Source organism: Carya illinoinensis, chromosome 12, assembly GCF_018687715.1.
Source record: "Carya illinoinensis cultivar Pawnee chromosome 12, C.illinoinensisPawnee_v1, whole genome shotgun sequence".
Taxonomy (NCBI): Eukaryota; Viridiplantae; Streptophyta; class Magnoliopsida; order Fagales; family Juglandaceae; genus Carya; species Carya illinoinensis.
Genome location: NC_056763.1, coordinates 21522133 through 21544110, shown reverse-complemented (window position 1 = coordinate 21544110; position 21978 = coordinate 21522133). Strand labels below are relative to the sequence as shown.

At 33.5% G+C, this 21978-nt stretch overlaps 3 protein-coding genes across 5 annotated transcripts; 1 reads left to right on the top strand and 2 right to left on the bottom strand.

The window, feature by feature from the left end:
• Positions 1-1459: 1459 nt before the first annotated feature.
• Positions 1460-5509, bottom strand: LOC122290434 (putative glycerol-3-phosphate transporter 4). 2 transcript variants are annotated; one of them, XM_043098112.1, is made up of 3 exons: positions 4114-5509; positions 2357-2839; positions 1460-1776 (listed from the first exon to the last, which is right to left on the bottom strand). In XM_043098112.1, exons 1-3 carry the CDS (start codon positions 5123-5125, stop codon positions 1739-1741), a joined length of 1533 nt encoding a protein of 510 aa, XP_042954046.1. In that variant the 5' UTR covers positions 5126-5509; the 3' UTR covers positions 1460-1738. The 2 variants fall into 2 exon arrangements, with proteins under 2 accessions (XP_042954046.1, XP_042954045.1); XM_043098111.1 differs by having other exon boundaries at positions 2357-2902; positions 4114-5508.
• A 2209-nt stretch (positions 5510-7718) lies between these two features.
• LOC122290475 (50S ribosomal protein L19-1, chloroplastic-like) lies at positions 7719-11285 on the bottom strand. Its single transcript, XM_043098203.1, has 5 exons — positions 11123-11285; positions 10630-11001; positions 9568-9654; positions 9138-9271; positions 7719-7984 (listed from the first exon to the last, which is right to left on the bottom strand). The coding sequence occupies exons 1-5, from the start codon at positions 11144-11146 to the stop codon at positions 7876-7878; spliced, it is 726 nt and encodes a 241-aa protein (XP_042954137.1). The 5' UTR covers positions 11147-11285; the 3' UTR covers positions 7719-7875.
• A 2271-nt stretch (positions 11286-13556) lies between these two features.
• Positions 13557-20442, top strand: LOC122290167 (vesicle-associated protein 2-1-like). Of its 2 annotated transcripts, none has more exons than XM_043097738.1 (8): positions 13557-13820; positions 13937-14060; positions 14598-14668; positions 14788-14869; positions 17984-18099; positions 18205-18336; positions 19010-19084; positions 19882-20442. In XM_043097738.1, the coding sequence occupies exons 2-8, from the start codon at positions 13997-13999 to the stop codon at positions 20014-20016; spliced, it is 675 nt and encodes a 224-aa protein (XP_042953672.1). In that variant the 5' UTR covers positions 13557-13820; positions 13937-13996; the 3' UTR covers positions 20017-20442. The 2 variants fall into 2 exon arrangements, with proteins under 2 accessions (XP_042953672.1, XP_042953671.1); XM_043097737.1 differs by having other exon boundaries at positions 13557-13844; positions 13878-14060.
• The last annotated feature ends 1536 nt before the right edge of the window (positions 20443-21978 follow it).

Genomic DNA, 21978 nt, shown 5'->3' with positions numbered 1-21978 from the left:
GTTTGGTGAAAATTCAAGTAAATAAGGATTGGCCACAAGGGGTGAGACGATAATGTAGTCTGGCCATTCTGTCTTTGTTAAACATAACAAATAATTTTTTGTGATTTTTTTCCTGAGTGTATGTTTAATTTTTTAATTTGGTAAACAAGTAAACATAACATGATTGAAAATGTTTTAAACATATAATTATCAAACAGTAAATAACTTTCTAATAGTAGAACTTAGTAATTAAGTTATAAATTATAAGTTCTAAAGCTATACGTTATATTTCACACTGAAATCTTAAACATGCACTTAGTCCCCAAAGTTAAGAAGATATTTCCAATGGTTTATCAATAATAACCATGTTAGTTCATGTTAGTTATTTGTATATTGATTGTATATAAATATGACATGTTTTCTTTTTATTAGTAATAACGCGGCAGTTTATGCATCATCTTTACATTTTCCATCTCTTAATTAACAAAATGACGAAAATACTAATTTGAAATATGATTCTAGCCCAAAGGCTCACTTTAAAACTATTTAAACTACAAGTCTGAGTTTGTAAAAGGAATAATTTAAACGATAATTGGGGCCTCGTTTGATTATATAAATAAGATATAAAAAAAATTATATAAATAATAATAAGATAATTTGTAAATAATAGTGAAATAATCCTAGTTGTTAACCTCAACTATTCTGAGATTGCTGTGTTCGAAAAATTGAGCTAGGGATAGTTTCTGAGTAAGGGTGTAAGAATAAACCGAGAAATCGGAAATTTGGCTAATTACCTATTGGTTCGGTCCGATTTTCAACCGGTTCGGTTAGAAATCAGTTTTTTTATTTTAAAAACCAGTCAAATCCTATCCAGAATCAGTTTTATATTTTTCAATACCGGATCGGATCGGACCGGTTCACATATTATATATTTCATTAATTTTTAATATTATATATAATATATATAATTATGTATGAAATAATATATTATAATTTATAACATAATATTTTAATCTTAAACATAAATATTTATTTGATCATATGTTTTATATATAATATATATATTAAATACATTTTATTGCCTGATAAATATTCAATATATTTCTTTTGATAAATATATTAGTAATACTAATATACTTAATATATTAAAACTGAAAAACCAGACTGAAATCAGTAAAACCGGACGTACTAGTTTAAAGGGATAATTGATGCGTAATCGATTTTTAAAAATACAAAATTGGTACATACCAATTCAATCATAGATTTTATCCAAAATTGGACCGAACTGGACCGATTACACCCTTATTTCCGAGAAAAGATTGGCTTGGAGAGCCAATTGAGGGAAGTAAACAAAATCTATACATTGCTGGGTAGTTTGTGCATATTATAGGACGAGAAATGTTTCATACATAAAGACGTTTTATAAAAATAAATTCACGAATTAATATAATTTGATGTAATACGTCATACTGTAATATTCTTTTCACTGTAAAGTAAATCCAACGTATCACATTAAACCATGTCAGTTTATAAGTTCACTTTTATGAAATTCCTATGTGAATCTAACAATTCTCACAAATCCCTAATAGGATATTGAGTACATGTGCTACAAGATACATCCAAAGCGAAAAAATCTTGGGATTTACGTAGGTGTTGCCTCCGTACTATTCATCGAAGTATCCAAATACCAGTTCTATGCAGTTGAGGCCTTTTGCTTTGAGGTTCTCAACAGCATGAAGCTTCTTAAGACCCAAATTTATCACCTTCGATCCCTTAGTAGGGGTTGAGTCACGTGATCTGCAAAAAGAAAAGATCACCGTTAGTCCATGCCTGAGATATTACAGTTCTGGTCCCAAGACGTGTAGGATGATTCAAGATGAGGACTCGGGGGCCAAGGTACAAGTAAAATAGATGGCATATCAGCAGTTGATCGTGGATTTTGAGAACCACGGCCATAGACTGAATCCGAAACCTCGAAAAACCCTTTTTTCAAAGCCAAGATGATTGTGTCAGAAATTCCTAGGGAGTATCTCAGTTGTGAATTGTGAGCAATATTTGTCATCTCTTAAATGATATTTGAACAGGGTAACAATTCAATTCCATGAACGGTCCAAACTACCATGAAAGACACTAGTGATTGAACATTCATCGAAATGAGTAGAAAGATGATTTCACTCCACAGATTCAATCGCCCGAGACCCAAAAAAAAAAAAACTAAATTCATTGGTTGTAAGATACATGAAAGCTAGGGGCAATTTTAGAAAAAGATAACCAGTAATTACCCTATTGCTAGCCTTTCACAATTCAGCACTGGATTCAGAGAGAGAAGTATAAAGGAAAGGGGAAAAAAATAAAAGAGAGGGAATAACTATCTTACCTCCAAGACTTTGCTGGCCGCTGGATTGAGACATTGGATTGCAAGTTCTCTCAGAGAGTTCAGCTATAACCAAACCCGACAAAAGAAGTCCCGCAATAAGAGCACCAATCATTAGCATCACAAATACTGCATCCCATCCTTTTGTTGAGATGAAACCAGTAAGAAGAGGGCCAAGAGCTGCTCCAACTGATCCAGTACCATCAATTATGGCAGTCACTGTTGCCAATGCTCGAGAATCCCCTCTAATGGAACTGTGGGTGCCAAGGTCCGCAGAAACAGCAGTGGTGATGAGTGCATAGGGCCCGTTTATAAACAAGCCAGTTATCATCATAAGTACAAGGTTGACATTCACTGAAACATTTCCGAATGTGCGATACAATAGCATTGAAGGAATTGCAGCATACATGAAGCTGGCAGCTGTAGTAGCCCTAGCACCAAGTTTATCAGAGATGTGGCCAGCAAGGATTCCACCAACAATGCCACCTACATCAAACAAGGTGGATAGATTTCCAGCAGATTTCACAGAAACATACTCTCCACCAATTTCTGCCAAATCATAGAAACATTATGGCAGATGCAGAAAGACGATTCAAGGCACAGTATATGGCTTTATGAAATCATTAAAGTAATTGTAAGCTGGCAACAAGTGCAAAAATCCACTCTTACAGAAATGGTGCAACTACAGATAGCCATGTTCATAATGCATCAACTTATCAGCATCAGCAAAATCAATTTCGGAAATTTTAATGGAGGTTACCATCCACACACATAATACACAATGAATTGGCAAAAAATACTCGATGGTCCTCACAGTGACGATTTTTATAGAACAGGAACCCTCACCCATCAGGTGGTACAAAGGTATATTGCTTCACAATAACGTACAGAATGTTTTTGAACTGCCAACCTGTGATATGTTATAATCATTAAGTGGCGGGCCTTCACATGAAGATTCATGAGCACGTTTGCATGATTAATCTTTCAAGTATCTGATGGTAAAAATATATATATATGTGCGCACGGGCACACACACAAAGGCACAAATTGTTAAAAAATATAAATATAATTTGAAGATAAGTTGTAAGCAGTTTTCCCTTCTGAATATAGTTGGGTCACTACTTAAATGAGGAAGATGACACCAACATCAATGTATGATCACAGCATTTTTCTCTTTAATTTTGTTGAAAATGACCGTCACTTTGCCTAGATCCTAGATTGTATGGAATTAACTGTAATTACATTAAACCATAGAGAAGCAGAAGGATGGAGACACAAGATACTTCAACTATATCAGTCTCTCTTTTTTTTTTTATTGAAAATACAGCACTTATTTCTATTTCCTAGTTATTAGCGTCAATTTGAAATAGCAATTCTATAATCAACTGGAAACCATTGATTATGAGACACTGTCTTTATATATTATCCTTGTTCTGCAAATGAGACCAATTCACCTCTGATAGAGAAGGTCATTTTGGGACATAAAGAACTATTTATACTGGTCCCACAGCAAGCGACCATACGCTATTCTTTTACCTCATTTATGTCAGCAGTTCTTGTTACTTCTAGCTATCCAAGATTGCTTAAAATCTCCTCTAATCTTGTTACTCAAGAGTCCGAAAGAACATACCGGTAACAAAACTCGAAAGCTATCTGACAAGCCAAACAGCAATGTAAAATGTTACGAATTTAAAAGTTTCATTAGTTTAGACTTCTATGTTGATTAAGCTGATTAATAAAACTGGGAGCACAGGAAATACCCGTCTGACTAAGATAAAATGGTAGCCAGTACAGAAATGTGTAGGCCACAAGCTTAGCGAAGAAAAGGCACAGTGCAAATGGTATTACTCCTGGTATTAAACAAGCTTCAAGAAGCCCGACACCTCTCCTCCTCACCATCCCATGTTGGGAGACGACATTTGTTTCCCCTCGCGGCACATTTCCTTTAGTAATCCGAGCTTCTTCGTCATTAGGCGTTTCCTGTAAATTCGAAGCTACACCAGGCAGGCAGTTAAACCCAAAATCCTCAGGGTAAGCGGGCAAGAACAAGTAAACCATTATCCCTCCCATAATGATAAATGCGCCCGGAACTATGAAAGACCAGCCCCACCCATAGTCCAAGACACTAGCAGCCAAAAGAGACCCAGTGATATTCCCAACAGAAGTATGCGCATTCCAAATACCCATTATCAAACCTCTCTTCCTCTTCCCAAACCAACTACCAATAACAGCAACAACCGAAGGCCAACCCGTTGCTTGAAACAACCCAGCAGCCATTTGCATTACCAGAAAATACCAAAACGCATGCACATTCCAAAAACATCCCATCCCAAATAACCCAACAAAAATGCCACTGCCGATCATCCCATTCGCCAAAAACAACCGGAGGTCCAACCTATCGCCCAAATGTCCGGCAACAAACATTCCCAAAGAATAACATGCTAGGAATGCAACATCAATCTCCCCCAACTTCGACGGCCCATCCGGTTCATTAAATGGAGCCCAACCCGCGTATCTCAACGTGCTAATGTCATTATCTACAAAATTCTCCTTGATAAAAAACTTGCCAATAGGCCAAGGATACTGTCCCGGGATTCTTTTTGGGTCAGGATACAAAACGCTCTTGACTATGCTAGTCGGTTTTCGAGAAGCATGATAACAAGCATAAGCAATGAATGTAATGAACAAAACAAAATACCTATAGGTAGCAAAGGACCAATCCCTGCCTCTAATGCTTCTTATTAGCAAAATCCCAGGTGGGGTACCTCTCATTGTGTCAGAACTCCGAGATATTCTTTGCAGTCAGTCACCAGGAAGAACCCAAAATTCCTCGCCAATCATGACAACCCCTCATAGCACATTCAAAATCAACAGAAACAGATACAAAATGAAGTTAAATTGCGTAACAGGCCAATAAGGAGAAATGCGTCCAGAGAGAGCTGAACCAGAGACAGCAACCTTAGTCGGTTTGATGGGTGGGATTGGCGAGAAGACCGCGACCAAGTGTAGAGAGAGAGGGAAAGAGTGAATGAGAGGAAAAGCGAGGAAGGCGGGTGTAGGGACGGAGTGTGGAAGAGCGAGAGGGACGAGGCGTGGCCAACTGTGGGGATTTTGAAAGTCCTTTCCTTTCCGACGTTTCCGTTCAAATTTTTTCTCTCTTTTTGTTGCTTTATACCCACGCATGCTGCCCACGTTACTACTATTATTTATTTATTTATTATGATAAATGGAAAATTTAACACGTGGCGTGATCTTAGGTGGGGTACTACAGAAGTAGTATGAGTCAGCACCGGGAACAATGTAGAAACGGCGCGGGGTACCACACATGTCGTGGTTACGTTACACGTGTTACAAATTATGAAAAATGCTAATGTATTTCAATTTTTTTATTTAATAGTTAAAAAGGTGAATTTTAATATATTAATATATTTTGTTATTTTTTAAAAATATTTAAATATAATAAAAAATATATAAAAAAGAAACAAATAAAAAGTAAAATTTATATTAATGGATAAGCAGCAGCAGTTAAAACTAGATAGCGGAAAGGTACAGGTAGAGATGAGAATTTAAAATATTAATTTTAATAATATTATTATATTGAGATTTAAAAAAATTATATTGAAATTTAAAAAAGTTGAATTATTTATTATATTTTGTATAAAAATTTAAAAAAAATGTAATTATGAAATAAAAATTTTGAGTTTAAGTTAGATTTCCATACCTGCCCTAACATTACCCTTTAAATGATTATAACCTCATCAAATTTTGAAACTTTTTATTAAGTAAAAACGTGGGCCGTGGAGTTTCAAATCCGAAAACAGTTATTCATGCAAAACTATTCGTTTGTGTTGTTTTGCCGTAAAAATGAAAACCTCTTAAGGGTTTGGTTTTAAAAAGTATTTAAATATTTTAAAAAAATTTTTAATAAAATAATTAAATCATTTGGATATTACATATTAAAATATTTTTAATTTCAATTAAGTTAAAAAATAAGTTTGAGGAAAAATATTTTTTTCTCAAACGTATTTTTTTAAATAATACAAAACGTAATTTAATTTTTAAAAAGACTATCAATAGACGAAAATATTTATATAATTTTAAGATAATTACAACTTTCAAACTTTTAAAGATATGCTCATAATTTTAAAAGATTTAAATAATCTTCATTTCTACCTCAAAAAGTACGTTTTTAATTTGTTTCCGAACAAACGTAACATGTTTGAAAATACTTTAAATATATAGTTACCAAACAATAAATAACTTTTTAATAGTAAAATTTATTACTTAAATTATAAGTTATATTTCTCACTACAATCTCAAGCATGCACTAAGTTCAGTCGTGGCCATTTAACCAATTCAAATTTAATTGATCAGAAACCAAATCAATATTAATAAATTTTTTGAATGGTTAATTAAATTATTTTAATTGATCAATTTAGATCGATTTTAGCTGATTTTAGAATGATTCAAGCAGATGCAAAGCTGTATTTATTTTAACGTTTTTTATTAACTGATTTTTCTTTTTTTATTTCTTGTACCAAAATAATATGACTAAACATATATTAACTTCATCATTGTACCCAAAGGCCCATGGCCACGGCCTGATGGCATAACATTCAAGTCTCTAAAATAGAAGTCTAGGAAAAATAAAAAAACTTCGTCGTTGTATTCCATAAAAATAGCAAAAATATTGAAAGATAAAACATGTATGTCTTTATTTTTATTTTTTTAATTGAACAACAAAATTAAGAAATGAATGAATATTTTATATTAAATTTATAGTTGTGTATAAAATGTTACATTCGTCTTGTTCTTATAACTTAATGAATTTATCTTCTTCATATATGATGCAAAAAATATCGACAATTAAGATTAAATATATTAAATATATATATTTATTGAAACTATTTAGATTCATATCATATTTTTATTAAAACTAGTCAATGAATTTATACTTTATATTCATCTATACATTATATTAAATGCTTAAATTACATTATATGATTTTTAATATTTTTTTATCAAAATTGAAATAACCAACTCAAAATTGTTATGAATCATCTGAATCTGTTTCTTAAATCGCCCAATTCATTAAATCAATCCTTACCCGATTTCAATTTTCGAACCTTGCTTTTTACAACTTTTTAAACAATTATGTTTTAATTTTAAGATATTTCTGTAAAAGTATACTATTTTATAAATCATTTTAGAAAAATACTCCTCATTTAAAAATTAAAATAGTGATGCTTAAAGAATTATGAAAATTAAAAATGATGTGCATCATTTTCCCTAAAAAAGAAAATTAAAATTAAAATTAAAATTAAAAAAAAAAAAATCTGCATTGCTTAAAAAAAACCCCCGGAGAGAAGCAAAAGAAAGGTGTGATGGCATTGACAAGAATGGAGATTATATTACAAGAGAATGGATTAATGGATGGGTTACTGCAAGTTATAAAACTTCTCAAAACTCAACAAATTAGTCTGAAAGGGAAAACAGAGAGAGTAGTTGCACAGAGATGTTCTTCATTTAAAAGTGGAGAGTCTGGGAAGCTTGTCTCTCAGATAGTACAGCCTCGCCCTCCTGACTTTCCTGTGCTTTAATACTTTGATTTCTTTGATATTTGGCGAGTAACTGCAACAAAACAATGATAAAAGCACAAATCAGGCTGCATCAAGTTCATACAGTACACAGAACGGAATTAGAGTTACAAGAAACATAAAAATGAATCGGAGTGGAGAAAGTTCATAAGATAAAGCTTATGAAGATGAGAACTGAAGCATCCACTCCAGCATAATAAATCCAAATCAATGTTGTTAAAAGTGCTAGGCGCACTTAAGCACATAAACCACCTAGAGCGTAGGTGCAAACCGCATGTGTGGCGGCACACCTGGGCAAACTAAAACTCACTTTAAAAAAAAAAAAAAAAAATGACAAATCACAATAAAAAATGGTTTTAAAAAGACAAATGTGATGATATATTTAGCATATTAAGAGGATCTATGAAAACAATTTTCATCTCATCTCATTTTATTTCCAAATATCATTCTAACACAGATACCTTCAAACTAATCATTACAAATTTACAATATATTACAATAGGTTCAACATAGGTTACAATATGCTTGCATGATTAGACTATTACACTGTATAACTTTACAAACATACAAGAGTTCAATGAAAAAAAAAATTATTTAACAGCCTATACATGCCTTTTCAAAAACTCCTCTACATAACTTCATCATACTATACCCATACCCAGCATTTGCATGCATCCATCCATTCCTATTCCAACAGACTATGAAATCAGGATAATGCCTTACCAGCATGATATGCTCTAATTCAAATAATTTTCTATTCAACTGATTGCATAAAGACCTATTTACTTCCCTTGATGTTTTTTTAGCATAATGTTTCTTTGGATATGGGTATTTAGGATTCCATTATATGGCTTCATTACAATTGTATACTGCCGTAACTGAAATAAACATAGAATGTACTAACTGTTTCAGGTTTCACATTTCCAAAAGGGTTGCAAACGCCAGCATTTGTGACACCTTGGGAGGATGTACTAATCCAAAGTCACCCTGATGTGAAAACTCAAAGACTATACATCATATTGCAAATATTTTGCTGTATGTTTCATTAGTTATTCACTAATTATTTTTTTCTCCTCTTTTCATAGCCACTCATAAATATTGCTATTCTGATTGAATTTCTCGCAATAGAGTTTTAGCCAAAATAAGCCTCAGCAAAACTTGAGAGTCAATAAAACAGATGTACTTACATAGGGAAAACAATCTCAACCCCTACACCAGCGATAATTCTCCGAATCCGAATTGTTGTGTGAATACCAGCATTTTGTCTTGATATAATAATACCTTTGTAGACAGACAACCTCCGCCTATTTTCAGGAACTTCCTGGAAGTGAATAACATTAACAAAAAATAAAGAAAGGACTTCATTAAAATACAATAAAAAACCTAAAAAATAAAAAAGAATCAGAAACACATTTACCAATTTTTTTTCATAAGTAAAAATTTATTAATACCATGTACTGGATGTATACAAGAGAAAACACCTAGTTGGGGTACAAAAATAGATACAAGGAACAATAAACCCATCTAGGAAAATGAACCTAACAAAGCCCTAGTCCAAGCCCAAAGTACCAATTTCTTTTATTTATAAGTAGCAACAGAGGTAATAACAACATTTACCAATTTAATTTCCACAATATCTCCGGTTCTGAGGTCTGGAACTGGCCTCTCCTTCTCTGATGCCTCAACCGCCCTTGTATTCAATATCTACACATTCAACGGCATAATTTCGATCATTTCATCTATATCACAGTAAACCAGTGGGTTGTCTAAAGAGAATAACTATGGGGCGAAGGTGAGGATAGTAAAGAACCAAAATTTTGAATGTCGGAACTTTTTCTTTTTAGTAACCAACTACCTTTTTGTCTAAGATATAGTCAGAAAATAGCATAAAAGTATGTTATGGAAGCTAGAATCCGTTTCAAATGGCTGTTCATTGATCGCAATGGTAATAAGACTGTATCCATCATTGTTTAGGCTGTTCAAACATACATCTCATTCAAATCGAACCTTTTCCTTTATGTCAGTACTCACTACTCAGTAATGAGTCGTTATGGATCCCCAAATGAAAATTTGTTCAAAATCTGGTTTGGTGATCCAAATCAAAATTGCGGTAAGAGATGATTGATAGCGCTTAAGCAGTTGATCACCAAAAAATGGTTGAAAGGACCTTTCTATTCTTCCTCCTCCCCTCAATTTCATGGATGGCCTCAGAAACTCGTGATGGTGTTTCTGAAAATTATTTTTCTCCATTCTTTACTTCATTTTGCTTTTCAAATAACCCATTTTCAGAAAACATTCAGTTGACATTCTCAGCTACTGTTTTATGTTCATGAAAAAGGCAACCACCCGTCCCGAATTGACAAACACGAACATGCTGAAGAAAGGCGCGAGAGAGTCAGTTGATACTCAACTCACTCCCCTCTTCCAGAATTACGTAAAACGGCATGCTTTTATGATTATCATTTTAAAAACAAAAAGGAACTTCTCATCTCAGAAACTAAACAGAGCCTAAAATTAGTGCACTCGACTACAAGTAAGTTTTAGATTAGACTTTATTAAAAAAACAACTTTTGAAGTAGACGGAAGATCTAAAGTTCCATTTCTTTCCTTTTCCCAGCATGAAGTCAATGACCGAAGAGAGAGGGTATAAAGGGGAAAAAAAAGAATTAAATGATTTACCCCCATTATATCTCCGAGCTTAATTCGAGGCTTCCTAGGCGGCTTGGCTTCCTCAGACTGAACTTCAGCCTCTACTTGAGTAGATTCTTCAACATCAACCTCTTCCTTCTCTTCAACATTCTCTGTCACCTCTGCTACTGCATTGGTTTCCCCTTCAGCTTCAGGATTTGATTCAGCTCTGACAAAAAAGGCCCGTTTGGGTGGCGCAGAGAACATGGGATTCAAATTCAAGCCAATCGAGAACGAAGGAACCCTAGAGACGGAAGTAGGAGCACCAGACTTGAACGAGGAGGGAAGGCCGGAAACACGCGTAGAAAAACCCATGTTCTTTTGGGGACATTGGTGAGGGTTTCTTGGGGTAATAATCAGAGCCTACATACAAAAACTCATAGAGTTCATTGAAATAATTGTCAAATTGAATAAAAAGAAAACGAGAGAGAGAGAGAGAGAGAGAGAGAGAGAGAGAGAGAGAGAGAGAGAGAGAGAGAGGAACCTGAGGAAGAAGTTTGGAGGCCATGACTGGAACGAAAGAGATAAATGGGAGAGAATTACTGAGCAGTGGACATGGAAGGGTACCGTCACTGTGTTCCGACTCAGTTGAGGAGAGGACTGGAGAGGGCACCGAGCCTTATCTGGTTCTATCGGTCCCACACGTGTAGGCACCTGCTCGTACATAATCGGGTCGGACAGCCGATAGATTATTACCGAAATCCGAACCGACACGACTTATTTTTACATCGACTCTCCAAAAGGTTATTATATTAAGTAACACTACTTATCGTGGTCCAAGTGCCACCTAATATAAAAAATAATGATTTAAAAAGAATGAAGTTTATTTTTAATAAATTAGTTTATTTTTATTTATGTGAATCTCTTATTTATTATTTTTTTAAAATAAATTACGTGACGTTTATGTACTTTATAATTATAAATATTATTTCTCAAATTATAAAATAATACTATAAAAAATTTAAAAACTAACATAATTTGTTATGTAAACTTACTTTCAAGTAAATTTAATGTATCATATAAATTCATATCAATACAAATATTTGTACTGTTTAATAATTGAAAAGTGCCATCTCTCTTAATAAATTTTAATAAAAATAAGTTTTTAAATTGTTATAGTTTGATGTAAGATTTTAGATTTAGTTTGTAATAAAAATTGTATAATTTAATTATTCATACTTTATTTTGTGAATTTTAGATATATATATATATATATATATATTTTTGTAAACAATAAATATCTCTTAAAATGCATATAGGAATGAATTGAACATGATAAATCTCAACTCGCTCTAGTACTTTTAATACAAATAAATTGAAATATTGTCCCAATGGGTTGGCACGCTGGTTAATTACGGTTTAGCTAATAGGAGATATTTTGTTCTTTGGCGACTATAGTTGCACCAATTGTCCAAATAAAATTAATTTAAATTTCATTTTTATGAGTAATTATTTTCATGGCTCAAGATCCATCCTATAAATGAATGTTGTAAGTTTCTAAGATTCGGTTTGGTAGTAGAAAATTTTGATATTAGAATTTTGAGTTTTAAAATAAAATATTAAAATATTATTTTTAATATTATTATTATTTTAAAATTTGAAAAGATTAAGAAAAAGTGAAATTATTTATTATATTTTGTATGTGATATGAGAAAATTGTAAGAGTAATACTACATACAGTCACGGAGTATGTAAATGCCGCGCAATTGTTTTAAAAAAGAGTGGGGTCCAAAATTAAAAATTTAATTTTTTTCATATGAATTCCGTATTAATTCACTTTTTTTAAAAAGACTGAACGGTGCTTGCATAATCACGACTGTAAATATTATTTTTCAAATTATAATAATAAGATGAAAATTTTAATATTGAGATAAAAATTCTTATATGCCAAACTAAACCTAAATCTCGTGATGGTTTGTTTATAATTTTAGAATAAATTTAGCTATTATTCAAACAACTTATTCTATTGAAATCAATTAGAACTGCCCAATGAAGTAAAGCATTGAAAAACAGTCTATGCAACGTTATAGTATATGTTCTGTATACAGTGGCAAAACCATAAATGTCCTCCAGGGGGACCAACTTTTTTAACTTATGACACGCTTATGTAAAATAAAAAATGAAATGTCTTAATTTTAATTTTCCAAAAAAATCATAAAAACATAATTATATATAAAAATTAGATCTCAATTATTTGCTATATACATGCAGAGATAAAATTCAAAAAATATACGAACTTCACATCTATTTTAAATTTTTAACGATAATGTTTTATGTGATTATATTTATTTATTATTATTTTTACAATAAAATATTTAAAATTTATTTATTTCATAAAAACTATCTAACAATACTTTAGAAGTTTATCTTTTATTATAGTATGTAAGTTAGGTTATCAGGTTTAGTATAAAATTTACATATGTTAGTGTCATGTTAAGCATATAATGATACAATTGAGATCTTAATTAAATTTGTTCTTATTTAATGAATTCTAAAAAATAAGATTTATTAACTATTTTTCATATAAATCATTAAATTTAAATAATTTTCTTGAATTTATTTCACTTTAAATTTCATATTAAAAGATTTTGGAATACAAATTAATAAACTTATTATTTCTTATAAAATATTTTAACTTAAATTAATATATTATTTACTTATCAATTTACTTACTTGAAGAATATCAATTTAAAAAAATTATATAAAAATAATTTTATAAATTAACGTAATTTTATTTTAAAAGAAAAGCTCTCTTCGGAGCCGTACCGATTAAGTGTATTGTATAAATATTTTTTTTAGTTAATGATTAACAAAATAATTTTAAGTATATTAAATTTTTTTTTAACTTAATAATTAAAAAAATGACGTCAGATTCCGAGATTAATTCTATACAAATCTCTTACAAATTTATTGTCCCATCAAACCTCCAAAGAGTCATAATACTCAGGTGACTCAAAGCTCGATCCCTTGAACCGGACGTCGGCGTCGCTAATATTCGACACGTGTCGCTTCTCGCTGCCCCTCTCTCTCTCTCTCTTCTGTGTTTCTGGGGCTGGTTCGGACCACCTCGAGAGCGAGTCCGATCAAGGTGGCCAAAAATCTCGGAACCACAATCCCACCCATCCACCGCGATAGTTTGGACCGAGCCATCCGCAGCGTCCCATATTCCTTCCACACCACGTGTGCGTCAGCCCCTAATCAATTATCTCTCTCTCTCTCTCTCTCTCTCTCTCTCTCTCTCTCTCTCTCTCTCTCTGTGAGTGTCTCTGAATGCTCTGGGGATTGTGTGAATGAGCAGGTGTTATTAGGGTTTGATTGAGTGGGTCGTGTTAGGGATCATTGATCTGTTAAGTTCATCATGAGCGACGGTGGTGGCGGCAATAATTTGGTGTCTGTTCAACCTGATGAACTCAAGTTCCAATGTATATTTACCTCTCTCTCTCTAGAAATTTTCCTTGAAAATTTTCTCTTTATCATTTTTTTTTCAAATTCTGTTGTTCTTGCATGCGTCTGGATTTTGTTGTATTTGAATGGATTTAAATTTAAATTACCCATGTCCACGGTAGGTCGGGAGCTAGGAAATGTGTCCATTTTCGTTGCTGTCAGATATTTGTTGGTCAAAATTTGCGGTCTTGTTTTGTAACGATTAGGCTGGCAAGACTCGGGTACGGTTCATTATATTTTAGATTTAACAATGTTACGATAGGAAATTATGGCTTCTTCCCATTAGAAACTGTGGTTTGATTATATGAATGCATGAATTTCGAAATGAGAAGGGGACGAGTGATGAACTTCGACCCGTGGATTTTTATATGGATATGGTCCACATCCATGCGGATGTGGAAACTGTTTGGTTTCTGTAATATACTGTGAGTTGTCTTCTGCTTATATGATTTTTGTAATATCATTTTCTTTAAGAAGTTCTTATGGACTTATGATTTTGGGATTCAATTAATCAGTTGAGCTGGAAAAGCAAAGCTACTGTGATCTTAAAGTTGTGAACAAAACGGAACATCATGTTGCTTTTAAGGTGCCATCTCTGTTACCGTACAGATAAACCTTTTATTTTTTACTTGATATGCATTTGTCAAGCCATTCAAAATTACTAACACGTGCGACCCAAATGTTCCCCCTTCTGTTTCTTGCCAGGTTAAAACCACTTCACCTAAAAAGTACTTTGTGCGGCCCAACACTGGCGTTATTCAGCCTTGGGACTCGTGTTTCATAAGAGGTGCCTTACGATACCTTGTAAAAACTTTTGATAGGTTTGTTTTTCCTTTTTCTTTTTCCTCTTTCAAGTGGCGACCTTTTGATAATCTACGAATATATAGTTAAGGCAAACTGCAGAACATATAGATACGGTCACATGAGCAAAGTAGTGAATCTAGTGATTGGCAAATAAATAAGCATTCATTGAAATATTGTAAACACCGGGGGTAGCTTTTGATTGATCAAATATTCTGGGTGGCTTTGATCAATCATATGCCACTTGATCGTGTACCATTACCAAGTAGTTTTATTTTTTGGGTGGAAATTATTAACTAACAAGGTGGTAGGAAAACTAATCACAATCCGCCAAGCATGAATCTTACATATAGATAAAAGGCCTTGGGCAAAGAGTAGGGGTGTAAGAAAAACCAAAAAACCGATTGAACCGAACCAAACACCGGTTAGGTCAGTTTCAGTTCCTAGGAATTGAAACCGATTGAAAATCGGTTCAGTCTTGGTTTTCATGGTTTGAAAACCGAATTGGACCTAACCGAATCTTATTTTTTAAGAATTTTTGTTTATATTATATGCTATAGATCTTATACATATTATAAAATTCGTATTATTTATGATTTCTTGATATAAACTTACTCTTAAACGTGAGTTTTAATATTAATTTATTAGTATGTTATTATTTCTCCTTATATATGTGATTATGTATATTAAGTTACATACGCACATATATAATATAGTATAAGAGTACACTTTTGATATATATATGATACATACATTTTTATAAGTACAATTTTTTGGGTCAGAACAGCCAACTAGCCCAAGAAAAAAGTCCAAAACCAAATCACACCTGCAAGACCAAATTGAACCGAACCTGATTGAAATTGAAAAAATTGAAAGTTTTATTTTCTGGATGAATAGGTCTGTATCAGATCTTATAATTCCAAAACCAACTTAGACCAGTTCAATTCCAAAAATATGTCCAAAATTGGACCGAACCAAACCAATTGCACCCCTAGCAAAGAGATCCTGTTAAACATGGGTGAAAAATCCATCGTCTAAGCTTATGGCCGCTCTGTTACTTGTTCTGCTAATCGAGGAAAGAGTCCAATCTGGAGTGGTAGTTACCCATCTTCGTATATCACGAATTGAATTCTCTCTCTCTTATTTGGTCACCTGAGATGTGATGCAATACAATAGCTGAATCTCTTTCATGGATTACCTCAAACCAATTCTCTTGAGTAGCAATGGAGATAGTCATCTCAAAGTTCGTGCCTCAGCCAATTCCAGACAACACTAGCCTATAATTCCCTTATTCCCGTACCCATGTGATCTATTGCAAAGATAGCTAGAAAAACCTTGTATGCTTTAAAGGTTGTGTCACAATTTAGCTTTGCCCATTGATTTGAAATGGCCTTCCAAACATCTCTTTTGTTAGGTCTTTGAGCCATGCTAGGCCATGACAACTTTTTGCTATATTCCTTAAAGGTTTTATATATCCCATATTGGGCATAGTGGTTAGTGAATAGTATTGCACATTGGGTAAGAGAAAGAAGTCCTTGTTGTTTATAATGATTCAAAGGAGCTCCAATTGTAACCATAACTAGTCCTTTTGGAGTATAAGCTCAAATTTGTCTTTGGGTTTTCCTTGGGTTGTTGCAAATGGTTTACAAAGCCAATCTCTAGCCAAAAGTGTGGATTTGAGTCATGCCACCTACGACGGAGTGGCTTAACAATTCTTTAGGAATTTAAAGGGAGAAAATTGCAATACCTCGGATTGAATATAGGATGAGATCCCACATTTTGCAAGAGGGAGAAGTTATTGCAGTTTGTAGTGATTTCCAATGGGCTCCAATTGTAACCTTAACTGTAGTTTTGGAGTATGAGCCAAGATATGGCTTAGACTTTTTCTTGGGTGATTATAGTCTCTCAGACTCTCTCTCTACTTTCTTCAATACTTTCTCAACATTTGGTGTATGGATTTGAAGCATAATTTGTCTCTCAACTTCCAAATTATATCCAGGGTCTCTACGAGTGAAGTTGTATACGCATCTTTGGAAACTTTTCCAGCACACAAAGATGATGGCTGGTGCTTAATACTTTGGCTAAACTCCATGATTGATGTTGCTCTAATTGCATAAAGTCTAAGACTCCATTCCCACCAATAAATACCACCCCATTTTAGCAGCTATACAATTATTGAATATGTGGAGAGTGTATTGTTTGTTAATTCACAAAGGGTGCAGATAGAGGATTCTGTGTGGCACCAACTAATAACTTATGATCATAGAGGAAGGGCATCTGCTGCAACCCTCCATAATAGCATTTTGAGTCTTTCATGCAAACAAGCACTTTGAATTTTCCTCCTGTTGTCATTCTCCATAACAATGCAACATCATTGTCTACCAATGAGGAGATTCCACTCAGAACTTTCCTTTCTCATCAGCCACCTAAGCAAGAGAATCAGGTTTTTGACTCAAAAGGAATGGGAATTTGCAGAATACCTTCAATTGAGCTTTGTTCAAAAAGCTTACAGTTTGTTTTTAAGGAAAAAAAAAAATTACGTGTTTTTTACTAAATTGATAGCCATTCTCCAAATTTATAAGTTTTGATTTATTCCATTGACCACCATTCTGCGACATCAAATCATCAACCATTAAGGGAATAGGTGCATTTATATAATCTCTTGCCCTGGTTCAAAACCTGCCCTGGTATCTTTGGATTTCTTGACACATCTACATCTCTTCCATTGCCCACAAGAATGTATGCACCTTTTCGAACCACATCATAGTCTGATGCATTGGTATAGCCTGGTCTCTCTAGAAAAATTGTATTGCCAACATATTTGCTTCCAAGAATTTGCAACAGTGGTCTGCCCTGGTTTGAAACTACCATCCAGGCCAACTTAGCAAGAAAAGTCTTTATTGATGTCTGCAAATAGACAAAGTCATGAACCACCGCACTTCTATGGTTGGCACGGTCATTCCAAACTTCAAGTGCAATACAGTGGGCCTTTATTCACTTACCGCTATCTGGACAATATTTGTGTTTAAAGTATTCTCCAATGGTTCCACAAGATTTTCTTATTTTTGATGGTACCTTTAACTAGCTTCTTGATTTGCAGTCACTCTCCAAGCCCAGCAAGAATATCCTCCAGATATGCAGTGTAAAGATAAATTTCTCTTGCAGAGTACAATAGTGCCTCCGCATACTGATGTTGATGAACTTCCGCAAGATACTGTAAGAATGTTGATTTTGAGAGCCATGTCATCATTTGACCAACTTGATGATATCCCTTTGAAATAACATTGATGTTCAGACATTGATGTTTACCATTGAATTCAGTTTAACAAGGACAGTGGAAGGGCAATAGAAGAATGCAAGCTTAAAGTTCTGTATATCTCTCCTGCCTCTGCCCATGCAAACTCAGAAAATCAAGCATTAGCGGGATCTACTCAAAGTCCTGATACTAACTCTGTAAGTTACATTGAATTTGTGATTTTGATTTTTCTTTTGTCTGGCTTGTGAGAGTATGTGTGGTCTTATATGCGTTTCAGCTCACAACCACTAAATGTCCTGGTTGTGTTTTGATAGTAGCCACATGATCGGTGCATGAGGTCTTTAGGAATGCAAAAAGGTAGAAGTTGAGAAAACACATGGAAGGGATGAAAAAAAGGTATTTAGAATGATTTGAACTTGTAAAAGAAATAAAGAAAACAAATTAAAGAGGACTCCCTTCCAGTTTCCAGCACCAGCATTTTCAGCAACATAGTTATGCCTGTATCAAATGCACTGAGTCAACCTACCATTACCACTGATGTTAACAGCTGGAAGTTCTTCTCATTTCTGTTTCTCTGTCTCTCTCTCTCATTAAATATCTTAGTTACCATTTCAAGGCAGTTTTATTTGTTTTATCAATTCTCCTTTTGGTAATCAATTTTGTCTGTCTAAGTGACTGCTGCTCATGGATCTTCTTTGAGAAATGAGATGGTTGTGTTGAATCCCTTTGTTTTTGTATCTGTGGTTACCTGCTGTCAGTTTGCAAACTCTTAACATGCTCATTAAGGTGATTACTTCTCTTTGCCTTATGGATACTAAGTCCCTTTGGTTTTGTTTTAATTTTTCTTCCACCTTTTTCTTCTGTATGCAGAACCAGGCTGTGCAGCGCCTGAAGGATGAAAGAGATGCAGCTGTTCAACAAACACAGCAACTGCAACAAGAACTGGTATTTGTGCTCTCTGTCTTCCCCTTGATCAATTGGTTTCCTTTAGTGGTTTGATGATGATCGTGATGAAGTTATTATCTCAGATTCTTCCTGAGAGGCAGCACATGCGTAAATGTACATAGTAGCTACCTCCCAAGATGCCTTACTGACATGATAACTGCAAAAAGTCAACTGAAAAATTGTGTTATTTTCCTGTTTAAATGGGGGCCATTTTTTTTTTTTTTTTTCAAAATCCATGTGCAAAATAATTGGAACCTGTGGATCGAATATGAATGTTAAAGCTAAAATCAAAGCAGGATGGGACGTTTCATTTGGTGACTTGTGAGATCTCCAACGTTACAAATGAAGAAGGGATGATTATCGAAGTTTGTGGGTAATCAAGTTGGAAAAATACAAAACTTTTTACTGTCTGAAAAACAACAATTTTGTTTAATTGATAAACAAAATTTTATTGAGCATGAAATAAAATAGGGCCCGGTATATGGGACATATACAAGAACGTTGCCTGTGCGTGCTAGTTTAGCAATACAATGAAAATCAACATTTGTATAGCTTATTCCATGATCTTTCTGATTAGCATATGATTACGATATTGAAATCCCCTGAACCAGTTCGACCATTTGACTGTCCCTGCCACCTGTTGATTCTTAGAATGTTCGGTGGAATTATTTTCATCTTCCCTTTAATGTGTAGGTGTGGCTACCAAGAAACTCTGCTTCTTCTGGAGTTTAAATTTATGATATATTCATCAGCTGACTGACAGTTGTGAGAAGTAGCTAATTTATCTCATCTTACAGGACATGCTGAAGAGACGAAGACCACAAAAAACTGATCATGGCTTCTCACTCACTTTTGCAATCATTGTGGCACTTATTGGCATCGTGGCTGGCTTCCTGTTGAACTTTTCATTGTCTTCACTATCGGCAGAATGATTGGATACTTTCCAGGATTCGGAAGATCTTATTTTTCTTGTCTGTTTCACTGTATAATTTTAACGCTTAGTTGGATGTTGCATATTTTCTTCTCTGCTTTTGTATATTGGTCATGGTAAATCCGTTGTGGTCAGCTGGTTCAGGTTCACAAATTATGTTATTTTTCATTAGCAGGTTAATCCCAATGTAATAGTGAAAATTTGGGAAGTTCTTGACTCCAGGCCTAGAGTGGGAGAGGGATAGTCATAGACAAATGACTAGAGTATCGAGTATTTAATGTTGCATGAGAAATTCACTTGGACAGCTATAAATGATACAGCGTCTTCTATCTCTTTTCCACTCTAGGCTGATCAAGAACTCTAGGAGATTCAAATCCGAAAATTTGTTTATTTCCATATGTTAATAACGTTACCATTTTTTGTTCTACATTCTTCTCTATTTTTTGTCCCCACTTTGGTAAGTAATGCCACACTCATTTGAACAACTTTTTTTTTTTTTTTTTGATAAAACATATTGCATTGATTAATAACGGATATTACAACTTTGAAACGAAACATATCTTACAAACTAATTACAACATTAATAGCTTTCCAGTGCACAATCGAGATTGATATGATTTAGTCTATGTTGTAAATCTTTATAGATCACTACCTGAGAGATAGCACAACTTTGATCTTTGTAAGAGAATGCTTCACGGCATATCCTCTTAAAACTATTGAGAATTATTGGCATGTATGGAGTATAATCCTATTTCCACAGGTAGCTTTTACAGTGGATACTGCCAAAATTTATGTTTTTTTTAATTTTTTTAATCTCTCTCGTTTTGACATCTTTACCTTCTCCTTCTTCATTGATCTATTTCCAATATTGTTGTAACCGATATCTTATAGGATACAAAAATTATTTCCATCAGTGTCTAAGTATCTATATTTCTTTTTATTTTACTTTTATTTTATTTTATTTTATTTACTGTACAAGCTAGGTATGCATGTTTACACAAGCATCACCACCCTCAAAATAAAAGCATGGCTTATGTGATCAGCTATTGACCATGGGATCAAACATTAAAGGTTGATGAAATTAAAGATTTTAGTCTCTTTCATCTTTTTGTATCTTTGAATGACATTTTGTTTTGAATATATGTTTTTGTGTTTTATTAATAAGCCACTTTACACCACATTGTGGTGTCACATTGAGGGTCAAATTAAGTGGTATAAATCAAAGGGCATGTTATCATTTTTCATATATATATATATACACACACATATATATGTATATGAGTGCTGCAATTATAAAAATATTTTATAAAAGTAAACTTACAAACTTGTATGTCTTCACAAGATGCGTAAATATGTTTTACAATAAAAATATGTTTAAATTTTATAATCTAATATATCACATCAAGTTTATAGATTTAGGCCCGGTTTGGATGCCCAAATGATCTCATTTGCTATATACAGCAAGTCTTATTTGCCTATCTAAACGACAAGTGGGTTCTTTTTATTTCATCTATGCGTTTTGAAATTAATAACTGACATAAACATTAAAAAGTTAAGTAAACAGTACAAAACTGAAATAAACAGTAAAAAGTTAAGTTAATAGTGCGGAGCACTATTTTCTTATTTGATTCCCGCAGTCATCTTTTATTTTTCCCCATCCCATTTCAAGACCATTCTTCCTTCTTGTTCATGCCTCTTCTCCTTCGTTGAAATCCACCATTTTAATTTTTGGTGAAATTAATAACTGACATAAACACTAAAAAGTTAAGTAGACAGTGCAAAACTGAAATGAATAGTAAAAAGTTAAGTTAACAATGCAAAACACTATTTTTTTTATTTGATTCCTGCGCCCCTCTTTTATTTTTTCCCCATCCCATTTCGAGACCATTCTTCCTTCTTGTTCACGCCTCTTCTCCTTCGTCGAAATCCACCATTTTAATTTTTGGTGGGAATATATAGTAAT

What these genes read in the sequence shown, in the direction of transcription:
- LOC122290434 (XM_043098111.1), bottom strand. Translation starts at nt 5,125, where the DNA reads ATGAGAGGTACCCCACCTGGGATTTTGCTAATAAGAAGCATTAGAGGC. An exon ending in ATTTTATCTTAGTCAGACGG is followed by an intron (nt 2,903 to 4,113) that starts GTATTTCCTGTG and finishes ATGATTTGGCAG; the next exon opens with AAATTGGTGGAGAGTATGTT. An exon ending in CGGCCAGCAAAGTCTTGGAG is followed by an intron (nt 1,777 to 2,356) that starts GTAAGATAGTTA and finishes TTCTTTTTGCAG; the next exon opens with ATCACGTGACTCAACCCCTA.
- LOC122290475 (XM_043098203.1), bottom strand. Translation starts at nt 11,146, where the DNA reads ATGGCCTCCAAACTTCTTCCTCAG. An exon ending in AGCTCGGAGATATAATGGGG is followed by an intron (nt 9,655 to 10,629) that starts GTAAATCATTTA and finishes TTGAATGTGTAG; the next exon opens with ATATTGAATACAAGGGCGGT. An exon ending in GTTGAGATTGTTTTCCCTAT is followed by an intron (nt 7,985 to 9,137) that starts GTAAGTACATCT and finishes GTTTTGTTGCAG; the next exon opens with TTACTCGCCAAATATCAAAG.
- LOC122290167 (XM_043097738.1), top strand. Translation starts at nt 13,997, where the DNA reads ATGAGCGACGGTGGTGGCGGCAATAATTTGGTGTCTGTTCAACCTGAT. An exon ending in AAAGTCCTGATACTAACTCT is followed by an intron (nt 18,337 to 19,009) that starts GTAAGTTACATT and finishes TTCTGTATGCAG; the next exon opens with AACCAGGCTGTGCAGCGCCT. An exon ending in AGCAACTGCAACAAGAACTG is followed by an intron (nt 19,085 to 19,881) that starts GTATTTGTGCTC and finishes CTCATCTTACAG; the next exon opens with GACATGCTGAAGAGACGAAG.